The sequence below is a fragment of the Quercus lobata genome, chromosome 12 (genome assembly GCF_001633185.2).
Source record: "Quercus lobata isolate SW786 chromosome 12, ValleyOak3.0 Primary Assembly, whole genome shotgun sequence".
In the NCBI taxonomy this organism is placed as follows: Eukaryota; Viridiplantae; Streptophyta; class Magnoliopsida; order Fagales; family Fagaceae; genus Quercus; species Quercus lobata.
Window position 1 is genome coordinate 12,399,615 of NC_044915.1, and position 24,434 is coordinate 12,424,048.

Below are 24,434 nucleotides of genomic sequence, written 5' to 3' on the forward strand. Positions count from 1 at the left end.
CCTTCGCAATTTCAGTAAAGGATATCTTCTTGAACTTCTCATTTGTGACCGCACTGAATAACACATTCAATGCCCTACTGTTGAAATTTGCTGCCTTGATCTTAGCATCATCCCAATTGGCTGGTGCTTCCTTCGGCTTGGTTTAGCCTATCTCTACAGCTTGCCATACCTTTTCATCTGATGATTGCAATAAAGCTTTCATGCGTACTTTTCAATATGCATAGTTAGTGCTATCAAATAAAGGTGTTATAATGAGAGACTGTCCTCTATCCATGACAAACATGGGTCAATGGATCACACAACAAAGATTAACCCTAATCAGAGTGTGCCTATTCTGATACCACTTGATAGACCAAGAATGTATTGATCCCTTGTGATGAATTAACCAATTAATTAGCCAAGTTAATTAATTAATTCAATTTGCATGCAATAAGCGTGGTAGCACAAACAAATCACCAACTAAGTTGAAATGCAGGGAAAAATAAATTGACACGGTGATTTGTTTACGAATGGGGAAAACCTACACGGCAAAAACTCCATCGGGTGATTTTAAGGTCATCACTCCCGAGAATTCACTATTATCACAACAAGCGCTTACAAGTAAAGGAATGCCAATATCTTATACCAACCTACAGTTGAACCTTTATCCCAATATCCAATTGGACTTGTTCTGTAGTGACAATCTTTCCTTTTAATGCACGACTCTATGTATTTGACTAACCAATTCGATATGCGGATCCTAGTACGTGGCTTGCTCACCAACTTGAGAAAGATGTTAGCTGCAAAATTCTTCAATTCATCAACACGATGAAGATCACGAAACTCCTTAGTTACAAAACCCAATGGTGTACAAACACAACAGTTTCTTAAATAGAAAGATGAACTAGGACATATGTCTTCGATTCACAATATGCTTGTGATAAACTTTTGCATTGAGTTGCATCAGTTGTGTCAGCTCTTAAAACAATCCTTATATATGTTTAGGGTTGTGAAAAAAGAAAGTTCAAACATCTATACATGGATTAAATGAAAATCAGAACTGAAAATCTGATTTTTTTAAACCTCGATAGATACCTATCTATCGAGCAGCTGTCGAGTATCGGGTTTAAATAGCCTTTTAAACCTCGATAGATATTAGCTGTCGAACTTTAAAATCTAGCACTTTTTCACTTGATTCTTGGACAGAGTTGCATGACTTTAACACTTGAACTTGAAACCTTGTTCCTTGAAGCATTAAACTCATCCTAAATCTACCCAATTACCAGTAAAGTGCATTTTGTCAAAGGATTAGCCAATTCTATATTGACATATGTTCCTAACATGATTCACATATGTCCTAACAAGCTTTTTGCTCTCAAAGACATAGTGAGTGAGTTGAGTGATTGAAAATAAAAAAGCTTCAATGCTTTTCAAAGCTCCAAATAGGAAAAGAGTATAGAGTATAGAGGAGACGTATGGTGTACAGACGCTTGGACTGTTACGCGATATTTGGGCCACGTGTTGTATCTGGGATGGTTGATTTTTGTTTTCCCTCTCCTTTAAAACAACCGGGCGGGTCGATGAAAATTATATAACAAATATTACAACTGTGTAAAATAGTTATTGATGGTTGAGATTAAGAAAAAAAAAACCAACTTTCAATTTTAGCCCTTAAATAAAAAAACTAATTGATTAACAAAATTAATAAATTAGTCAATTGATAATTTCATGTTGATCTGTTTAATCGATAATCAACTTGAAATGATTCGATTCATTTAATACATGGACTTTGAGTTCTAAAAATAATTGGGTAATTAAATTGTTTTTGGGCCATGTGTCATTTATGGGATGGATGGTTTTTTTTTTTTTTTTTTTTTTTTTTTCACACATTCAAAATAATATTGAAAATCTTGTACACTCTTTATTGCACATTTTATATACACTTCTTTTAAAATACAATTTCAATTAAGATTGTAAAATTGTGAAATTTTAGCTAATGTATACCGTAAGTGTGTAACAACGAGCATGAATTATTCTTTTAACAAGCTCACTACTTTTCAAATTTCATTTTTGTATAATTTTTCTCTCTCTCTATATTCAATGTTTAACAAGCTATTACAGAAAGGGATTTGCAACATTGCTTTGTATTAGGAGCACCGGGTTCTCGAGTTGTATAGGCCTCTTGGGTTTGTAGGAGATCAGGATGAGATCCAAGAGTAGTCTACTCCACTAGAAAACATAAAAAAGAAGAAATTAATAATTTTTTTTTTTACATAGATATTATAATTTTTCAATCTATAACACTTGTTGCATGATAATTACTCATTCTTATCATGAAAAAACACTAATTGGTTTAGTTATGAGCATGGTTCAAACCTCAAATATCTTATTTGACAACAAAATATTTTACTAATCTAGCTAATTGAAACTCAATCTTTTTTTATTTTTATTTTGGTGGAGAGTAAAACCAACAGGAGGTTTGTATTAATTGGCTTTCATTACTCCACATTAACTACAAATTTACAATGATAAGAAAATTATTAAGTAATTTTTTTTCTATCCACGGTTCCACACCGCACAATAATCCTATTCTATGTTTCCATTATTTATTTACTTAAGAAATGTTTTAATTTCTAAATTTTTTACTCAATTGTCATTCTTTGCATCCATTAAAATAGAATGACAATGAGATTTTTTAATTTAGCTAATAGCAAAAATGCATTTTAGCTACAATGTTTATCCAAAAACACAGCATTATAGCTTAGGCATTGAAATATTTTAATGTATTGACCAAAGGGTCTTAGTGGCTTTCGTAGCTTTGGGTAGGCTTTAGTGGCTTTTTTGGTGTTACGGGGTTGTGGTTATACATGGCTTGGAAGAAAATTGGTGGCTCACGATTGTTCGGGGGTTAAATTTGTAAGTTTGATTGGTAGTTGTCACTAATTTGAGTATTATATATTTTTGAATGTCTTAAGTTTGCGTTTATTATGTTTGCAAGTGTTTCTTTAGAATTCTTTATTAGAATGAAATCCAACATAATCAAGAAGAGTTCCGCTCCCCTCTCATTTTAATTCCTTATTTTTTTCTCATTTTAATGTAGATGAAGGACATGAGGCATATAAAAAAAAATAATAATAAAAATAATGGTAAAATTTAAGCAACATCACACTATAATTAATTTCTTATATCTTCGCACCTTCAACGTTATCTCCAACCAATGTCGTTGGAAGCGGCTAGAAAGGATTGGTAAAAAATAATGCCGAAGATTTCATCGAAGTCTGGGAACATTCGTTGGCGACATAAATCACAAACCCGCTTATCTCCTAGTGTCAAACTCAGACACAACCAGTGGCAGCTTTACAGGACAAAATGAGTTTCTGCCCTTTTAGTGACGTTTTTAAAACTTTTAGTGACGTTTTTTTAACTCGACTTCAATAAAATCGAGTTATAAGCAATTTTTTTACCTATAACTCGATTTCATTGAGATCGAGTTAAAAAACGTCACTATGGGTCTTAGGGCCTAACTCGATTTATCATAAATCGAGTTTGAAAAGAGGGGCATTTCTCTATTAGTTTGGGAAAGAGGGTATAAAGCTAATTAATTTGCCCGAAAAGAGCAGAAACACATTTTGTCTTGGCTCTACATGCAATCTAGGGGTTCATAGCATAACTTGCAAAAAAAAAATGTGTATATACACTTGCTAAAAAAATATTATATGTTAAATTAATTTATTGTGACCACCTTAATACAAATTTTGAACACCCTGACTTGTGAATTACAAAAATTTGGGTTCAACATAAATAAGAGTAGTGCTACTACATTCACAACATTTTTATAATAATTTTACAACAAATCTAATGTAATAAGCTGTTACTGATTCTAATTTGGACCAAATACTAATATTATTTTTTTTTATCTATCAATAACAGCTTTTTGCATAAGATTTATTGTAAAAATGTTGTGGATGTAATAGTACTCCAAAATTAATTCTGCCTCCAAACATAATTCTTAATCCCATTTTTTTTTTAAAACTCAAATAACAATAATAAATATTAGCTCAAATAACAACAAACATAAACCAAACAAAAACAAGATAAGACCAAATAACAACAAGTGAAAAAATTATTTTACAAAAAGTCTATTATAAAACAATGATAAAATTTGTAACTTGTTCAACCGATTTAATAAAAATAATTTCTAATTTTATTTTTCTTTGAAAAATGGTTCTAAGAAAAATATTGTGATAATTTAAATTTCTTAGTGACCGTTCTAAAAAAAATATATAGAGCTACCACAGGACTCAACCATGTTTTCTGTAAATTGTTTAACACGGGTTTGTGATTTTAAGCCCAAATGAAAATGTTTTTGAAGCCATTCCAATAAACCCATTTGATTTACCAATTTTAAGCTAATTCTTAACTCAAAGTTTCAATCTTTATTTTTTATTTTCCTCTTTCTTTGTTGTTTTCGCATAATTTAAGCATGGGTTTTTTGATTTTAAGCAAAAAAGAAAAAAAGAAAAAAAGAAGAAGAAGTGATTTTTGAAACTATAGCAGCAAAACTCATTTGATTTTTAACAATGTTGAGGTGACTCCGAGCCCAACGTTTCAATCTTTAAGCAATTTCATTGTTTTTTCTTATTTATATATGATAATTGAAGATGATAAAATATAGAGCCTGATGGGCCTACCTTAATGGGCCTGACGGATTGGAACTGTTGGGCCTGTGTAAAGATGGTCCCACGCGCTTTGAAGGCCCATCGCAGACAGACATAGTAAGGGCCCATGATCCGAAATCTCTATCGCCTAGAAAAGCCCTAAGATCAAAAAAGGGAAATCCTTGGTCACCACGCTTTGGAGAATTTGTATTAGAGTCCCACATGGAAAAGATTTGGAGGTCAAGAAGAAAAGCCAACTCTCTACCACTATAAAAGGACTAACACTTTCGCAAATCAATGTACAATTAATTGACCCTCTCTAACGCTCTAAAGTGAAGAGACGAATTCTGACTTGACCTTCAGAGAGTGTTTGGCCGGCACCACACCGGTGCTCTCTAAAGGTTTTCTTTCGATCGTTCTTGTTGTGCAGGTTCGCTTTGAGTCGCGAGTACGGTGTGACCTATTGGTGACAATTTTCAACGTCATCAGTTGGCACCGTCTGTGGGAAACGTGTAGCACTTCATCGTTTCCTAGACAAAAGAGTTACATGGTACTCACTCGCTCAATGGCAACCACGAATGACGTTCAAGAAGAAGAAGCCCCTATGACTGCCCTTGAGAAACAGGTCAGGACGCTCGCCACAGCCGTGGAGCGCCTCACCAAACAAAAACACGACCTAGAAGAGCAGCTGAACCAAAAGAATGCGGCGGTCAATAACCAAGGAGCGGATCAAGAAGGGACCAGCGCTGAAAGGAGAAATCAGGACGGACCATAGGAGAGTAACGCCCCGAGCAGACCAATGCGACGGGACATTAGCATCCCTTCCCTGACGGATACGGCTCCACAATCCATCATCGCGGAGATGCAGGCGATTAAGGAACAGATGGATGTAATGATGAACGCTCTCAAGGGGCGAGTGTCAAGTGATCTTGACGACCTTGTCAACCGGATTGACTCGCCATTCACGACAACCGTCAACTCCTTCCCCCTGCCGAATAAGTTCCGCATGCCAAATATGGATAGTTATGACGGAGTTAAGGACCCTCTAGATCACCTAAAGACCTTCAAGACCCTGATGCACCTTCAGGGAGTGGCAGACGCGATTATGTGTAGGGCCTTTCCTACAACCCTAAAGGGCGCAGCAAGGATTTGGTTCAGCCGGCTAGCACCCAACTCCATCAGCACCTTCAAGGAACTAAGTGCTCAATTTACTACGCACTTCATCAGAGGACATCGGTATAGAAAATCCACGGCTTGTTTAATGAATATCAAGCAGCGAGAGGAGGAGACGTTGCGGGCCTACATATCACGCTTCAATAAGGAAGCGCTCTCAATCAACGAAGCCGACGACAAGATATTGGTAGCAGCATTCACGAATGGGCTGAAGGGGGGTAAGTTTTTGTTCTCCCTATACAAAAACGACCCCAAGACCATGTCGGAGGTGCTTTACAGGGCCACTAAATATATGAACGCTGAAGATGCGCTATTAGCCCGAGAAGATAGACCCAAGAAAAGAGACAGACAAGAGGATCCCCGACAGGACCAGGGGCGGAAGAAAGGAAGGATGGGAGACCGAAGGGAGGACAGACGTCCAAAACCCACGGGCGGAAGGTTCACAAGTTTCACCCCGTTAACCGCGCCGATAGACCAAGTCCTAATGCAGATTAAGGACGAAGGGTCCCTGACGTTCCCAGGAAAGCTGAAGAGTGATCCCAGCAAAAGGTCCAGAGACAAATATTGCCGCTTCCATCGTGACCACGGCCACGACACGGCCGATTGCTACGACTTGAAGCAGCAAATCAAAGCCCTTATCCGACAAGGGAAGCTGCAGAAGTTCGTCAACAAGGGGAGAACGGATCAACCCCCACAAGAACAACACCCCCGCCGAGAAGACGAGCGACCAAGACCCCCATTAGGGGACATAAGAATGATAATCGGAGGAACTGCTGCGGCCGGATCGTCAAAAAAGGCTCGCAAAACATACCTTCGGATGGTACAGAATGTCCAGTTGGTGGGCACAGTGCCAAAGATAGCAAAAAGAGAAAGCCCTGTTGTTGGGTTCTCGGAAGAGGATGCACGACGCCTACACCATCCACACGACGATGCCCTCGTCGTCAGCATGCGGACAGGAGACTACAACATGCACCGGGTGTTGATCGACAACGGCAGCTCGGCCGATATCTTGTACTATCCAGCATTCTAGCAAATGAGGATTGACAGGGAGCAGCTAATATCGACAAACGCCCCGCTCGTTGGTTTCGGAGGGAGTAGGGTATTCCCTTTGGGTGCAGTAACGTTACCGGTGACAGTAGGAGATTACCCCCAACAAATCACCAGGAACGTGACATTCTTGGTGGTCGATTGCTCGTCCGCCTACAATGCTATTCTTGGATGACCAACGCTCAACTCGTGGAAGACGGTAACATCAACTTACCACCTAATGATCAAGTTCCTAACGGAGTATGGGGTAGGAGAGCTACGCGGAAGTCAAGTTGCCGCACGAGAATGCTACGTAGCTATGATGGAGATGCAAGACCAAATCCAGGCCTTGAACATAGAAGAGCACCGAACGATGGCAGAACCCACAGAGAAGCTGGAGGAGATAACTCTTGACAGTTCCAATCCGAACAGAACAACCAAGATCGGAACGCTTGCCAAACCCGCAATCCGTCAAGAGCTCGTAGCTTTCTTAAGGAGCAATAAGGATGTGTTCGCCTGGAGCCATGACGACATGCCGGGAATCGATCCCTCGGTCATGGTACACAAATTGAATGTATTGCCCTCATTTCCACCCGTCCGACAAAAGAAGAGAGTGTTCGCACCAGAACGAGACCAAGCAATAGCGGAAGAGGTCCGCAAACTCCAAGAGGCAAGCTTCATCAGGGAAGTCTACTATCCCGATTGGCTGGCGAATGTGGTAATGGTGAAGAAAGTGAGCGGTAAGTGGCGGATGTGCGTGAATTTCACCGATCTTAACAAAGCGTGCCCTAAAGATAGCTATCCCCTTCCAAGGGTCGACGTCCTAGTAGACTTGACGGCTCAACACCAATTACTAAGCTTCATGGACGTTTTCTCGGGTTATAACCAGATCCGCATGCACGAGGCCGATCAGGAGAAAACTTCGTTCGTAACCAGCTAAGGACTATTCTGTTACAAAGTAATGCCATTCGGCCTGAAGAATGCGGGGGCAACATACCAAAGGCTAATGAATAAGATGTTCGCGCAGCAAATCGGGAGGAATGTCCAAGTCTATGTCGACGACATGTTGGTGAAGAGCCGGAAGGAGGAAGACCACCTGGAAGATCTTAAGGAAACATTCGGTACGCTTCGATCCTACAACATGAAACTCAATCCGGGAAAGTGCGCATTCGGCGTAACGGCAGGAAAATTCCTAGGGTTCATGGTTTCCCAGAGGGGGATTGAGGCTAATCCGGACAAAATCCGAGCCATAGTAGAGATGGCCCCCCCGCGAAATGTGAAGGAGATACAAAGTCTTAACGGCAAGATAGCGGCATTAAATAGATTCGTGTCGAGAGCCACGGACAAGTGCTTGCCCTTCTTTCGCACATTAAAGAAATCCTTCGAGTGGACGGACGAGTGTCAGTGAGCGTTCGAGGAATTAAAGGCATACCTATCTTCACCACCCCTATTGAGTCCCTCGCAACCTGGTGAAGAACTTTTCCTCTACTTGGCTGTCTCCTCTATCGCCGTCAGCGCGGCCTTAATTAGAGAAGAGGATAATGCACAGAAGCCTGTATACTATGCCAGCCGGGCGCTCCGCGATGCCGAAGAAAGATACCAACCTATGGAGAAACTCGCTTTTGCATTGGTCACGGCGGCTCGCAAGCTCAAACCCTACTTTCAAGCCCATACCGTGAACGTAATGACCGATAAGCCCTTGCGAAGGGCACTGAGTAATCCTGAAGCCGCAGGTTGACTGACGCTGTGGGCAATAGAATTGAGTGAGTTTGATATCAAGTACCGTCTACGTGTGGCCATTAAAGGACAAGCTGTAGCCGACTTCATAGTAGAGTTTACGAGTGACGAGGACAAGGGGGCAGAAGAACCCCCCCAGTGGAGCATCTACACCGACGGATCATCCAATCGGCGAATTGGAGGGGCCGGCATAGTATTGCTGTCACCTGAAGGAGACAAGATCGAATGTATGGTCCGTCTCGACTTCCCCATTACCAACAATGAAGCAGAATACGAAGCGGTGGCGGCAGGACTCGACCTAGCCAAAGCCGCCGGAGCTGAAAGTGTGGTCGTTTATTGCGACTCTCAAGTCGTGACCAATCAAGTAAACGGAGATTATGAATGCAAGGGGGAAAGGTTAAAGAGATATCTTGATCAAGTAAGGGCGAGAGTCAACGGGCTAAAAGCGATGGTCGTCCAAATCCCCAGGGGAGAAAATGAGCTCGCCGATCGGCTAGCCAAAGCCGCTTCAGCAAAACATATGATGACACCGGGTAATGTACTTTCCTTTGTTCAACTCTTTCCACTAATAGACCCCGACAACATGCAGGAGATACGCTCCGAAAGAAACTGGACTACACAGATAACTTCATACTTAAAGGACGGGTTACTGCCAGAAGAGAAGGGGGCAGCGAGAAAGCTAAAAGTCCAAGCGGCAAGGTTCGTCTTGATAAAAGACATTCTTTACAAGAGAGGTTTCTCTCGCCCTTATTTAAGATGCCTCGGGGTTGAAGAGGCAGACTACGTAATGAGGGAAGTACACGAAGGGATATGCGGGAACCATTCTGGATCGCGGTCGTTGGTGCACAAACTGGTACGAGCTGGGTATTACTGGCCAACCATGCAGAAGGATGCCGAGTCTTACGTTAAAAGCTGCGACAAATGCCAGAGGTTCAGCAATTTTATCGGACAGCCAGCTGAGGAGCTGACCCCTATAACGGCTCCATGGCCGTTCGCTCAGTGGGGACTAGATATCATGGGACCTTTCCCAAGGGCGGTAAGGCAGCTAAAGTTCTTGGTAGTGGGTATTGACTACTTCACAAAATGGGTAGAAGCGGAAGCCTTGGCCACCATTACAGAAAAGAACATTAGAAGTTTTGTCTGGCGGTGCATCGTATGCAGGTTTGGTATTCCTAGAGTCCTTGTCTCAGATAACGGGAGGCAGTTCGACAACGGCCACTTCCGGGATTTCTGCACACAGCTAGGAATAAAAAACCACTACTCATCACCCGCCCATCTTCAGGCTAATGGCCAGGTTGAAGTCACGAACCGATCCCTGTTAAAGATTATCAAGACTCGGCTCGAGGGGGCAAAGAGCATATGGCCCGAAGAATTGCCGAGCATACTGTGGGCATACAGGACAACGGCGAGGACTCCAACAGGAGAGACGCCATTCCGATTGACATACAGGAGCGAGGTGGTCATCCCAGCAGAAGTTGGGCTCACAAGTTACAGGGTTCACAACCATGACGAAAGCAGGAACGACGAATCTATGAGGCTACAGCTGGACCTGATAGATGAGGTAAGGTCGGTGGCGGAGCAAAGGATCGCTAGATACCAGGATCGCATGGCCAGACATTACAACTCCCGGGTCCGACACAGAAACTTCCAAGTAGGAGACCTCGTACTCAGGAGGGTCATAGGTGCAACTAGAGACCCTACACAGGGAAAATTCGGCCCCAACTGGGAAGGACCTTATAGAGTCACGGCATGGAAAAGGAAAGGAACATACCACCTGGAGACAACAGATGGAGAGAAGCTACCGCATCCATGGAATGCCGAGCATTTGAGAAAATACTACCAGTGATAGTAACACGGTGAACGGCAACCAATTTTCTTTTTGGCTTTTTAAGTTTTCTATAAGTTTTTCTTTTAACTGTTTTTCTTTTGCTACAATCTTGTCGTGCCTTTTTTAAGCCCAAGGGGGCAGGCACTTTTCCTTTACGCATCTCTATAATCAGATACAATTATGATCTTCTACTTGGATGTCATTACAATTGTCCACAAAGTTAACGAAAGCTAGATAAAAGTCCACGAGACGGACGAATACAAAATGAAGTCCACAAGATGGACGGAGCATCCCACAAGGATGATAACCTCCTACAAGGATGTTCACTTTAAGTCCACAAAGTGGACGGATACAAAGTGGAGTCCACAAGGTGGACGGATCACCCAAAGGGTGACGGCTTAAAGTCCTCGAAGTGGACGGTTATCCTACAAGGTTGTTCACTTTAAAGTCCACAAGATGGGCGAATACAAAATAAAGTCCACAAAATGGACGGATCACCCACAAAGGGTGACGGCTTAAAGTCCACGAGGTGGACGATCATCTTTAAGTCCACAAGGTGGACGGATACAAAGTGGAGTCCATAAGGTGGACGGATCACCCAAAGGGTGACGGCTTAAAGTCCACTAGGTGGACGATTATCCTACAAGGCTGACCACTCGAAGTCCCACGGGACAAACAGAAGTAAGTCCACAAAGTGGACAGCTCGCCCTACAAAGGTGACGAATGCAGTCCAAAACGGACGGATGAAATAAGTCCGAAAGTTGGACGAATCGCCCCCCAGGGGTGACGAATATAGTCCGATCAGACGAGCCATCCCACACGGATGACAATTTGAAATCCAAAATGGACGGATCACCAACATCGTGAGAGAACAGTCCACGAAGTGGACGGATCACCAACAGCGTGAAAGAACAGTCCACAAAGTGGATGGATCACTTAAACGATGTTAAAATTTCCTCAGCAAAGTGAACGAACCATCAAAAAGAGGAACACGATTAGCCGTCCACAAAGTGGACGGATCATTGACAAGATATGAACTGTCCACACAGTAAACGGATCACCGAAGAAGTGAACGAAATCCCAAGTCCACAAAATAGACGGATCATTAAGTTAGTAAAAACGTGCCTCAAAGGTGACGGGTCGATAAAGCTGATAGGAAATCTATCCATAAAATGGACGGATCTCCCAAGATGGCAAACAAAGATCATAAGTCCAAAAAATGGGCAGATAACGGGATGTTTAAATGTTGACGGACCATCCACGTGGTCGGATAATATATCATCCAATTGAACAGATCAATCAAATACTAAAAATAATAAATCTGCAATGTGGACGGGTTCCATACGACAATAGAAAGCATAGCACTAATAAGCTAACAAAAAGCCGAGAAGGCAAACGTTTAATACAATAAAAAGAGGACGGATTGTTCTCAAAATAAATAAATAAGCCAAAAGGGGACGGATCATCCTAAATGTAAGTTACATGAAAATTAATCTACTTTCTTCGGCTCAGCAACTTGGACATCCTTCGACGGAACAGACTCTCCGTCGCCCTGAACAGCATCTTCACCAAAAAGGTCGTCCGTATTTTCTGAAGCGACGAGCAGAGCAGATGTCTGATCTTGATCACTAACGGTTATCATGGACACGTCCAGATCTGGGTAGGCCTTTTTTATCTGACGGAGTGCATCGTCAAAGCCTTGAAGGAACGATCCCCCCAACTCCTTCAACAAAGCCTCAGAATCGCGATACTCATTGACGGCATCCTCCCTGGCCTGACGGAGTTTCTTCTTCAAATCCTTTACCTCATCTTCTTTACCCTTCAAGGCCTTCCCAGCTTCCTCCGTCCTCTGTTCAAACTCTTTCCTGGTCTTCTCAGACAGGTCGAACTTCTTCTCCATTGTGGACTTCCACTTATGCAGTTGGCTAAGCTCCTCCTCCGTCTGCTCAGCTTTTCACCGTACACGTTCCAGAGCCGCTTCACGGTTGAGGCAGCGGTCCATCAAGCCCTTCATCATAACCAAGGACTGAAATAAACAAAATTAAAAGGGTGTTAAATAGAAAACTAAGAAGAGTGGACGGACATACAATGACGGATAAAAAAGGTTACCTATGCAACGGCGAATAACCCCGTCTCCCCCATTGCCTCCGTCGAATGATTCCCCAGATCCTCGTAATCCTCTGCGGAAATTATCGACGAAAGCTTCTCCAAAGCAAACTTCGAGTCGTCACGGAGAAGGGGAGGGGACTTCTCCTCGCTGACGGGTGGGGCCTGCATTAAGCCCTTACCGGATCCATGTTTAGCTGGGGTGACGGTCTTAGCACCCTCAGCCATCAAGCCCACAACGGGTTCCAATGGAACCTTCGGCTGCTTGTGTGGACGATCAGACTTTGGCGGCTGCTTCCTCTTAGCCGACGACCCCGGCACCTTGGGAACCACAATCTCACCCGTCTTCTTTTGCTCGACGGCTAGCGATTTTATCATTGCCCTTCTCTTTGCGTCGTCCATTTCTGCAATACAGGACGGATGAAGATGTTTTCTCAAATTGAAGGCTAATTTCAAGAGTAAAAGTTGACGGACTCACGTTTGTGTATTCTTTCATTGTATACAATGGCCTCGCGGGTAGGTTCTGGACCGTCACAATACCAGTGTATTGTTTTCGGATTCACTAACTTGGCCCAGGTCCTTTCTTTCGGCTTAGTTTTTCTGCAAATCTTTTCAAGGAAACTGAATTCCTCAAGGCTAACTTGCGGGCGCCGTCTACCTACAGAGAAAGACGATCAAAATATGCACATAAAAGTGGACGGGTATGAAAAAGTATTAAAAAAAAAAAAAAAGGGGGACGGGTGCATACACGATTGGTTTATTACTCCCCAGGTTGTATCAACAGGCATGTACGCCGTCTCTCCTGGACGGTTCATCCATCTGTCACCCTCCAGGAAGAAGTAGCGACTCTTCCAGTCTCTATTTGAGTCTGGGGTCTCAAAGATAATCTTCAACAAGGGACTTCGACTAGCAAAACGATACATCCCCCTTGATTTATCAATCTCGTCAGGACGGTAACAGTGAAGAAACTCACAGACCGTCAATCTCCTTTCCCCATTTGACATTACACCATAAAGAATCTTCATTGCTATGAAGACCCTCCAGGCGTTCGGAGAAATCTGGGTGACGGACAGTCCCAGATAGTGCAAGAGTTCCCTATGAAGTGTAGAGAGCGGGAACCGAAGTCCTTCCTTCAACACCTGCTCGTATACTCCAACACCTTCTACCCCTTCATAGTAACACTTCTCCGTCACATAGGGTAGACGGATGGGAATGTAATCCAGAATCTGGAAGTTGGTTCTAAAAGTACTGAAATGTCTCTCCCTGATGACAGATGTGAACCTATGCACTGTCCACTCTGGTAACATGATGAACTGCCTTAGTCCATCAGCACCTACAACGGGCTCCAGTGCTTGATTCCCGTCGTCAGCAAGACCCTCTATCTCAACTATCTCCACATCCTCATTTGTTGAGGACGAAGAGGATGCAGACGGACTCCTATCTTCGCCAGGACTCTCTTGGTCTTTATGATCGGACGGGTATACATTCTCGTATTCCGTCCCGTCACGAACCACCGACTGGTTACTTGACGCACTAGACATTTTCTACAATTGATGATGAAACCTAAGACTGACGGGTTTGAAAGCATTGACGGGTATAGAAAGCCTAACAACAATGCAAGGACGGAAATGTAACTTGATTATGGTATTAAAGTAAATACTTACCACACTTAGCGGAGGATGGGTGACGGTTGTTGTAATCGGTAGATACTCGCCCTCGACGGAGTGCTCTGACAAGGTTGACGGCTTCGCTCTGACAGACGATTTCTGGTTGAAAATTGTGAAAATGGGAGAGTGAGGCGCCTTATATATATATAGGAGATGCACGGAAGACGAAGCGACGCTTCGATCCTATACAACGGCCATTCAGAGATTGACACGTGGCATGCTCAATAAATGTTGACAACCTGTCAGTACGCATCAACAGATTGTACCCTTCATGTAACCGTCAACTTGATGAATCTTCTTCTGACGGGTTGATCCATCTGGAACCGTCATCCTATCTTGCATGAATCCGTCAATCAATTTAAACCTTCTTTTTGTCTCACGGATCCCATTCCGTCATAAAAATACCCGTCATACCCCTACGTTAGGATCGTCACCCCATTGATCCTTTGACCTAAAAGCGGACGGACCATTGGGGTGAAGGGGGCAACTGAAGATGATAAAATATAGAGTTTAATGGGCCTACCTTAATGGGCCTGACGGATTGGAACTGTTGGGCCTGTGTAAAGATGGTCCCACGCGCTTTGAAGGCCCATCGCTGACAGACATAGTAAGGGCCCATGATCCGAAATCTCTATCGCCTAGAAAAGCCCTAAGATCAAAAAAGGGAAATCCTTGGTCACCACGCTTTGGAGAATTTGTATTAGAGTCCCATATGGAAAAGATTTGGAGGTCAAGAAGAAAAGCCAACTCTCTACCACTATAAAAGGACTAACACTTTCGCAAATCAAGGTACAATGATTTGACCCTCTCTAGCGCTCTAGAGTGAAGAGACGAATTCTGACTTGACCTTCGGAGAGTGTTTGGCCGGCACCACACCGAAAAGGTTTTCTTTCGATCGTTCTTGTTGTGCAGGTTCGCTTTGAGTCGCGAGTACGGTGTGACCTATTGGTGACAATTTTCAACGTCATTTGATTTTTAACAATGTTGAGGTGACTCCGAGCCCAACGTTTCAATCTTTAAGCAATTTCATTGTTTTTTCTTATTTATATATGATAATCATTGGTGTGTATTTGAAATCCAATGTTTTAATATTACTTGCTCTTCAATTTAACACCCAGTACGTGTTTTCACTACACTTCATAAAAAATAAGCCACATCCCCTTCCGGGAGCCACTCTAGAACCATCTCCAGCAGGATAAAGAAGACAAGAACTCTTGTAGGAGCTCTAACATTTGATGGGAGAATGGAAACGAATTGGGAAACTTCTAGTTTTGGGTTTAATCGTCATTCCCACAGTGGCATAGTCATCGCGATTCTGACAAAGTTATCTTCACGAACAAAACAACAATGAGCTCTGACACCAACTCCGATCATTGGAGAGTAAAATCAGTTGGCTGTGGTTTTTCTAAGAGAGCTTGTTGAGAGAGAGACAGAGAGGAAAATTATATTTGATGTGGCTCATGTGTCTTTCATCCATGTAAAAATGGTAGGGAATGAGAGGAATTTTAATGGGAAGAGAGTCGGACCTAATTAAGAAATGTGATTTCTCAAATATGCGTTTCCTAAAATGGTATCAAATTATCAATAAAATGGTAAAGGGGATTTGATTTCTCAACTCTATATATTTTTTTTAATTGTGTGTTCTAAACTTTTAATGATAGATACATGGGTGGTTATTATTTTTTTTTTTTTGAGAAATAATTACAACATGTTGTTAATTTCACAGTTCGAATCTTTTCTCTCCTAGACCCCAAACACTTTATACATAGGATGATTATATTAATTTATTACAATCATATAACAAAATTACTCTCAGAAGATAATCAAAACGACCTAAATAACGTGGGAGGATATATAATATATCCCTTCTCTCTTTTTTATTTTTTTATTTTTTATTATATATATCAAAAAAGAGAAAAGAAAAGTTAGTTATCAAAAAAGAAAAAGAAAAAAGAAAGGCTGGGGCCAATATTATTTTTATTGAGAAGAGAAGAGATTATCATTTCTTTACAATTCTAGAACCTTCTCGCATCCCTCAGCTCTCGAACTTTCTCCACACCTCTCTCTCTCTCTCTCTCTCTCTCTCTGTTTCCCCTTCTCCACGTCTTTGGTCCCTATATTAAACCCTCAACCCCACCCCCTTAAACCCAACACATCACAAGCTCAGAAAAAGTCTACCTCTCTCTTTCTCTCACACACTCTCCAAAAAGTAACCAATCAAACGCTCTTGGCCTACTATTCCAACGATGGCATCGTCTATTGCTCTCAGAAGGGTCGCGGCTCCAACTCTCTTGTCCAAGCTATTCAACCCCATTCGCTCCATTTCTCTCGCTCCCTCTCTCTCTCGCTCCTTCAACACCAACACCCAACTCTCCAAATTCGACGACCACGACGACGTGGATCGCCGCTCCGACCAGTCCATCACTCGCCGCCGTGGCCCTGCCTTCTTCACAGGTAGTTGTTATCTCACTCCTCAATTTACAAATTATCTTCTTCTTATTTTTGTTGTTTTCTGGGCTTTTGCGTTGTTGTTTAATGCTATTAGCTTTCTGATTTTGGGTGTTTGATGAAATTGTAGATGTGTTTGATCCATTCTCTACAACAAGGAGTCTGAGCCAGGTCCTGAACCTGATGGACCAGTTCATAGAGGACCCATTTCTCGCAGCGTCACGAGGCGTGGGAGCTGGGTCGAAGCGAGGCTCCTGGGACGTGAAGGAAGATAACGATGCTCTGTACATTCGACTTGACATGCCTGGGCTGGGCAAAGAGGATGTGACGGTCTCTGTGGAGGAGAGCACACTGATTATCAAAGGGGAGGGCGAGAAGTTATCTGAGGAGGACGAGGAGAGTAAGAGAAAGTACACAAGTAGGTTGGATTTGCCTCCGAAGCTTTACAAGCTGGACTCAATCAAGGCTGAGATGAAAAATGGGGTTCTCAAGGTGCTGGTTCCGAAAGTAAAGGAAGAGGAGAAGAAGGATGTGTTCCATGTTAACATTGAGTGAGCGAGGACTGTCTGCGATAGTGAATGTGTGATAGTGTTGCTTGACTCTGTTTTGCTCTGTTTTGAGACTTGCTTTGGCTCTGTTTTTGTAAATTTTCGTGCTAATGCAACCTAATCTTGGTCGAAGTCTTAAGTAATAATGTTTGCTTGTTTATGTCTTTTGATTAAATGAAATGCTAATTTGTTTAGACTAGACAAAAAAGTTGGTTCAAGTATAACTATTAACGTATTCTAGAAGCAGGTTTGTTTCAACTTTCAACTTGGAGAGGCATGGTTTTAACTTTGAACCTTTGGGTCGGTCTCTGGTGTTATGGTCTGTAATTCAATATTGACAATTTATTTATCATATTTGTGTGAATTTTTGGGTACTGGGTAAGACTCGTAAATTTTGGTTTGGACCAAATCTGGTTTAACTTCACCGATGAGTGATAAGCATCAATTAAGATGGACCAAGGGCTTGAAATATGAGACCTATATGGGTTTTGTTCAGGCGTCTGTTTTGAATTTTGCGTTTTTTTTTTAAATCAGGAAGCGAAGGTCAATTGAAATTTGAAAAGGACCATCAGATGTTGAGGAGTGGAGAGGGTCAGTCTAAACTCTGTAGACTCAAGGTTATGCGCAAATCTGTACTTTATTTAGATGAATGTGATCACCAAGGAACCCAATTGTAATAATCCAACGAAATTTCGACAGCAAATCCGCCCGAATATTTTGCTAATCAGTGCAATTTATCTCAAATTAAAATGTAAAAGTTAATTGATAAAAATAAAAAATATACCCCCCACTCTATATTATATATATAAAGTAAGAGGATAAAGAGGAGGGCTTGGCCCCTCACTTACTTCCCATAAGAAATTCAATTAGGAATAGAAAAAATAGCAATGCACTCATCCCCTATAGCATCCAACAAAAAAATCTGGGACAGTGGGTGGAGATTGCTAATTGTACAATCACAAATTTTGAATTCCCTTCAAACTTGACAAATGTGAGATTATGGGGTTCTCTTATAAGTGTAATTACAGACATTTAATTAGAAAAAGTGCTTAAATAATATTAATTAATGAATTTCAAAAATGAGAGAAAGTAAAACCGTCATAAATCATGTTTATGCATGATATAGAATCCTTTGATATATGCTTAGATGTTGAAGTAAAACGAAATTAAAAAAAAAAAAATTTAAGGGGATGGGGATTATTTTTTTATTTGAGAAAACCTAAAAATTTTATTAAAGAAAATCGGTTATATCAGCCTTAAAAAATAGAATAAAATTGTGGTGGAATATTCTCTATCCACACAGTATAATTTGTGACATTAAGAGAATGCTTAGTCAGAGTATAGCAATTGACTAAAAGAATTAGAGAAAAACTTAGGATTTGTTTGGATATCGCTTATTTTGCTAAAACTGAAAATTTATTGTTCAAAGTACTGTAGATAAAAGTAAAAGTTAGTTGAAATAATATAGTGAGACTTATGAATAATACTAAAAAATGTAATAGGGCCATGAATAGTAACAAAAAGGTGTAAATGCACTTTTCGTCCTTATATTTTGGGGTCATTTCTATTTACATTTCTATTTTAACACTTTTAGTCCCTAATCCAATTAACGCGTGTTACTTTAATCCTTTCCGTTAGCCAACAGATGGAAATAGCTGAAGTGGCTAACGGACTGATTAAAATATTAATAAAAATCCACCGTGGCTCTCGTCACCCATGCCACAGGGGTTTCCTGGCCCTTTATGTCACACGTGACCCTCACTACAACCCAAATCAGTACTAGAAACCCTAAACTCCCAAAATTCGAGCTTGGACCTCCACTCACATAGCTAATCCTCATCTCCCTAAACCACGATCAAAACAAACAATCTTCGAAGCCCAATCGAAGCAAGCTGTTCAACAAGTTCCAGTGTGAGGAGGAGAGCACCAATGATGTGTTATTGTAATAAAAAACCTGTCTTAGTTGTGGCGTGGATTGAAGACAACCCTGGCAGAAGGTTCTATGGTTGTCCAAACTACTAGGTATGTCAATTTCAGTAAATTGTTTGTGTGGGTTTTAGTTAATTTCAGTATGTTGTTTCAAATTATTGCTACAATAGTTTATGGATTTCCATTTTTCATTTTTCAAAGCATTATCTGTGTTTCAAATGGGGCGAAAGTGTAGGTTCTTCCAATGGCGTGATGATGAGATATGTGAATGTGGTAAGGTGCTTATCCCACAACAAAGGCAAAGGATCATCAAACTTTAGGCTGAGCTTGCAGACTGCAAGAAGAGAGAGAAGTTTTTAGTTGTAGTTATGGCATTGTTACTGGTGATATTTGTTGTTCTATGTTTGCTTAAGTAGGGGGTGGAAATAACTTGTGTGGGTTGCTGTGCTTGGTAGTGTGTGTAGGATTGCAATGTTTATGTATGGAGGGTTTCAATGTTTATGTGTGGAGGGTTGGCAGTGTGCTCTATTTTGGTAGGATTAGTTATTAGCAATGACACACCTGCTACTTATTTTGTACTATTTCTATTGAGAAATAAATGAATACCTCTCTCATTCAATGTGTGGATGTGTGGATTGGAAATGTCCCTGTTGAACCAAGTAGCAGATTTCCAAGTGCATGTAACAAATAAAACTGGTATTGACAAATAACATATTCCAAGAAAGTACTATACTACACATATAAAACAAGACAGAAGGAAACAACAAACTCAATCTTAAAATCCAAACATCTTAATTAACATACTGCCAAACTTAACCCAAACATCTTTATAGTTATCATTAAAAAAAGCAAAAGTATGTTTAAATAACAAAAGGGCTTTGTTCAACTGCCAATCTTAACCTAAACAGCAGGGCATTGTTTAACTAATACCAATTATACAAAATAAGAGCTTGGCTATAATTATACAAAACACAAGCCATTCATTAAAAGATATAAAACAAGCTATTCATTTTTTCTTGGAGCATGCATTAATGACTGACTCCCAGCAAACTTGAAAGCCCCCATGTATCTAGATGCATTCTTGGAAGCATTCAGGGTCTCTGATATGACCATTCTTTTCCTCCTCAGTCTTAGAATTGGACTGTTGCCTAAGTTGGGTGGTGCAATTGGATTGGAGTTGGACTAAACTTCATAAGCCTGAAAGAATAAGCTTCTACTGGCCTGAACTAGATTGGATGATCCTGTGGGAGTCTGGTGTGCACTTGGACTGGAGCTGTGCATGTTGGACTGGGGTGGTGGAAAAGGTGTGGCAAAGCTGTGCATGGTGTATTGGTATGGTGCACTTGGGCTGGATGAGCTTGTCCATGGCTAAGGAAATGCACAAGGAGTGAAGGTGTGCATGCTGGACTGGGAGAGCTTGTCCATAGCTGAGTTGGTGCACCAGGATTGAAGGTGTGCATGGTGGATTGGGATGATACAAATGGCTGAGGTGGTGCAAATGGGGTGGCAGAGCTTGGTTGAGTTTGAGCTTGTCCTGTTGGCTGATTGATGTTGGAATATTTTTTGCATCTGCTAGTCTACAAACAATAAATCCACATTTATTGACATGTAATATGTAAAAACTCTTACACATTTACTAGACAAACATGGTAGAATGTTATCTTATTGGCTGCATTGGTTCTGTTTGTGGTGCTTGGTAGGGAAGAGTTTCCTCCAATCTCATCCTTGTAACTTCTTTTATTGTGTCCTATTTTAGCACAATGTTTGGAGATACCAGCTCTCCTACCTGCTGGTTCATTAGCCTCCCTTACTCTCTTCTTCTTGGGCTTGCCAGGTGATCTTCGTTTGATAGGAGGCTAAACAAGTTGGACACCACTGGGCCTCCACATATTTTGCCCATTGATAGATGCAATTACAGGCTCATAACAGGCCTTATATGTGGAGACATGAAGATACCTGTGCACATACTGCTCAGCATCTTGCCTATTGAAGAATATGCAGGAAACTGCATGGGCACATGGTATGCTAGTTGTACCCCATTTCCTGCAACTACAATGTCCTTTTTCCAAGTCCATAATGAAGCTTTGCAGTCCATTTTTAACCTCAAATTATGTATGACCTATCCAACAAGCAAGCCACCTGTTGCTTGCAGTCTTTTCCCTATGCAACCTCTTAAGCACTTTAGGGCATATCTCTGATTCCACTTTCATGATATTTTGTCCGTTCTCTTGAAACCTGGTCATAAGATATAACCTGATGGACTCCAGCTGCAATCGTACACAAGATGTTAATCAAACAATGTATCTGACTAACTGTTACTCAAAGGCTTAGATTTATACCATAGTAATTATAGGCTTAGATCTAAACTTCAGAATCCTGCTGTTAAAACTCTCACACATGTTGTTCTGTACTGTATCACTCAACCCATCTTCACTGAACATGTGTCTGGCCCATATGGTGGTTGAATGATCTTGCAACCAATTGTGTGCATCCTTATCAATTCCCTTAAGTTCATCCATCAACCTATCAAACTCAGCTTTATAAGTAGCTTTGGTTGCTTTCCAAAACAACTCTCTAATCAGAACATTAGGATGGTTCTTCCTGAGATTATTGTAGAGGTGTCTGCAGCAGATCCTATGCTCATATTGTGGCCAATTATCAATGAAGGTCTGCACCAACCCCTGTGAGTACAACAACAACAATTGTGGTGTTAGTAACTCTATACATTCAATATGGTAATGCATATAGATATGGTAATAAACATACATACCTTCTGCTGGTCTGATATAAATGTCCATCTTGTGTTTTGACCTATGTCTGCAAGTAGCAAATTTATGAACCATGTCCAGGATTCTTTAGTTTCAGCCTCCACTACAGCATACGCAAGTGGGAAGTACTCTTTATTAGGGTCTCTAGCAACTGCTGTGATTAATTGCCCACCTAACTTAGTCTTCAAGTGGCAGAAATCCAAACCAATTATTGGCCTACATCCAGCCATAAACCCTTTCTTGCAACCCTCCAGGCATATGTACAATCTTTCAAAATAAGGAACCCCACAGACCAAGTCCATCTCAGTAGCCAAATCACCTTCATTGAAGGTGTGTACCTTCATAAGTATGGTACTGCCAGGGTTAGCCCTCCTCAACTTTTCACAATACTCCCAAAGTTGATTGTACTGCTGTGTGTAAGCCCCATCAATATATTCTCTTGCTTTCTCCCTAGCCTTGCTGGCTTTTCCTAGAGTTATGTTTAGTATAAACTTCTCATGTATAGCATCTTGGATGTCTTTTAGTTTCATGTTAGGTTGTCTTCTTACCTTCTTCATCAACTTCTTCCCAATGTATGAAGAAGTGCACATTGGATTCTTATAACTCCTAGAGCATGTGTGTTTCAGGTTCAGTATTCTTAGTTGGTATCTCTTTTCTCTTGGCAGCTTTGTTAGATATGCCACAAACTTGCAGTTTTTCTGGCAAACTGCTCTTACTCTCTACAAATCATTTTTTGCAAATCTAATCCCCTAGCCACCGTGCACTGCATAATCAGTTATAGCTTCTTTGAATTGCTTAGGTGTTGTGAACAACATATCTTTCTCAAATTTGATATATTCGGCCTTAGCAATTGGCTTAAACACTAGGAATGTCCTCTTTTGTCCCCTTCCCTTTCCCACAGGTGTTTTCAGTTCATCCTCAGAGCTATCATCAGTATCATCCCTAATATCATCATCAGATGATGATTCCTCAAGACTGTGCAACTCCTCACTCTCATAATCAAAATTCATTACACCAGCACCCATTTGTACTAGTTCAGTAACATCCTCATCAGAACCATCCCAACTGTCACTACTGTCCTCCACAAATTCCCTCTCATTAGGATTCACTACATCTTCATCCTCTAGGCCACTTCCTTCACCATTACCTCCTCCACTGTTACTGCTATCAACTACATCCTTGTCCTTAGATGGGTGCTGAGTCACAGGTTCCTTACCTGCTCTCCTAGAATACACCTCTGTAGCATCAACCTCAACAACATCATAATCATTGATGATGCCGTAAAAATTACCAGTGAGCTACATGATTCTTGCATGCTTGAAATAGCGAACTGCAAGAAGAAAGAAGCAACCCAACAGAGAGCACCAGTGTGGTGCCGGCCAAATACCCTCCAAAAGTCAAGTTAGAACTATTCTCAACTCTAGAGTGCTAGAGAAGGGTTAATTATGCGTACCTCGATTTGTGAGAGCATTGAGGCTTTTATAGTAGCAGAAGGCTGGCACCTCTTCCTTGATGTAGAAGTCTTTTCCTTATAAGACTTTACTTGAATAGTTTCAAACGTGATGAACAAGACCTTTCCTTGTAAAGAAGATCCTCATTCTGCTCGCGTATCTTCCGGAATTCCTTTTATGCTAGGACTCCTATTTTCTTTGGGATTCTATGATGATTCAGGCGTGGGTAGCAAGTATTTCTCATCTAGGGTTTTTGCTATATCCATCCATGATAGGCCTTTGCACAAGTTGGGCTTGCTCTCCGTCGGCCCACGGACCTGGATCCATCAGGCCCATTTAATAAGGCCTGTCAGGCTATATTTTTATCCCTTTCAGTTGCCCCTTTCACCCTATGGGTCCGTCAAAGTTGAGTGGACGGACCAATGGGGTGACGGTCTGATATTCTAGGTTTGACAGATCAAAAAAGAGGATGACGCGTACTGCGCCCATCCCTGACAGGTTGTTGAGCATTTATGATGTACGACACATGCTGTTCTTTGATTGGACTTTTCCCCGAATCGAAGCGTCGCTTCGTCTTTCGTGCACCTCCTATGTATATTTCACACTTCCTCCTTCCTCCTTTCTCATTTCTCTATTTTCTCAGAACGCTATCGTCAACCTTGTTAGAGAGCGATCCGTTCAATACCTGTACTCGTCATTAACTCATCCGTCGTATTTCACTTATTCACAGATTTGGTGAGTATTTTCTTTTCACAAGTCCTGCAATTGTACTTTTATTTTCATAGACTTTTATACGCACCCGTCAGCACCTCTAGATCCGCCAGTCTTAGGTTTTGTCGTCACGTGTAGGCAATGTCTAGTACGTCAAGTAATCAGTCAGTTGTTCGTGATGGGGCGGATTACGAGGAAGTATACTCGTCCGGTCACGAAGACCAAGAGAGTCCAGGCGAAGAGAGGAGTCTGTCCACCTCTTCCTCGTCCTCAACAAATGAGGATATGAAGATGGCTGAACCAGAGGATGTTTCTGATGACGGCAAAGAACAGCCAATAAGATCCATCGTAGGTGCTGATGGACTTAGGGAGTTCATCATGCTACCAGAGTGGACGGTGCATAAC

The 24,434-nt window shown here is 41.5% G+C and overlaps 2 protein-coding genes across 2 annotated transcripts; one reads left to right on the forward strand and one right to left on the reverse strand.

Moving 5' to 3' along the window:
• The first annotated feature begins 16,254 nt into the window (after window positions 1–16,254).
• On the forward strand, window positions 16,255–17,313 carry LOC115971695 (small heat shock protein, chloroplastic). The gene is made up of 2 exons (XM_031091710.1): window positions 16,255–16,628; window positions 16,753–17,313. Exons 1-2 carry the CDS (start codon window positions 16,421–16,423, stop codon window positions 17,175–17,177), a joined length of 633 nt encoding a protein of 210 aa, XP_030947570.1. The 5' UTR covers window positions 16,255–16,420; the 3' UTR covers window positions 17,178–17,313.
• Window positions 17,314–20,312: 2,999 nt separating this feature from the next.
• LOC115970245 lies at window positions 20,313–22,457 on the reverse strand. Its single transcript, XM_031089908.1, has 5 exons — window positions 21,870–22,457; window positions 21,439–21,780; window positions 21,239–21,366; window positions 21,056–21,148; window positions 20,313–20,676 (listed from the first exon to the last, which is right to left on the reverse strand). Exons 1-5 carry the CDS (start codon window positions 22,455–22,457, stop codon window positions 20,313–20,315), a joined length of 1,515 nt encoding a protein of 504 aa, XP_030945768.1.
• Window positions 22,458–24,434: the final 1,977 nt, after the last annotated feature.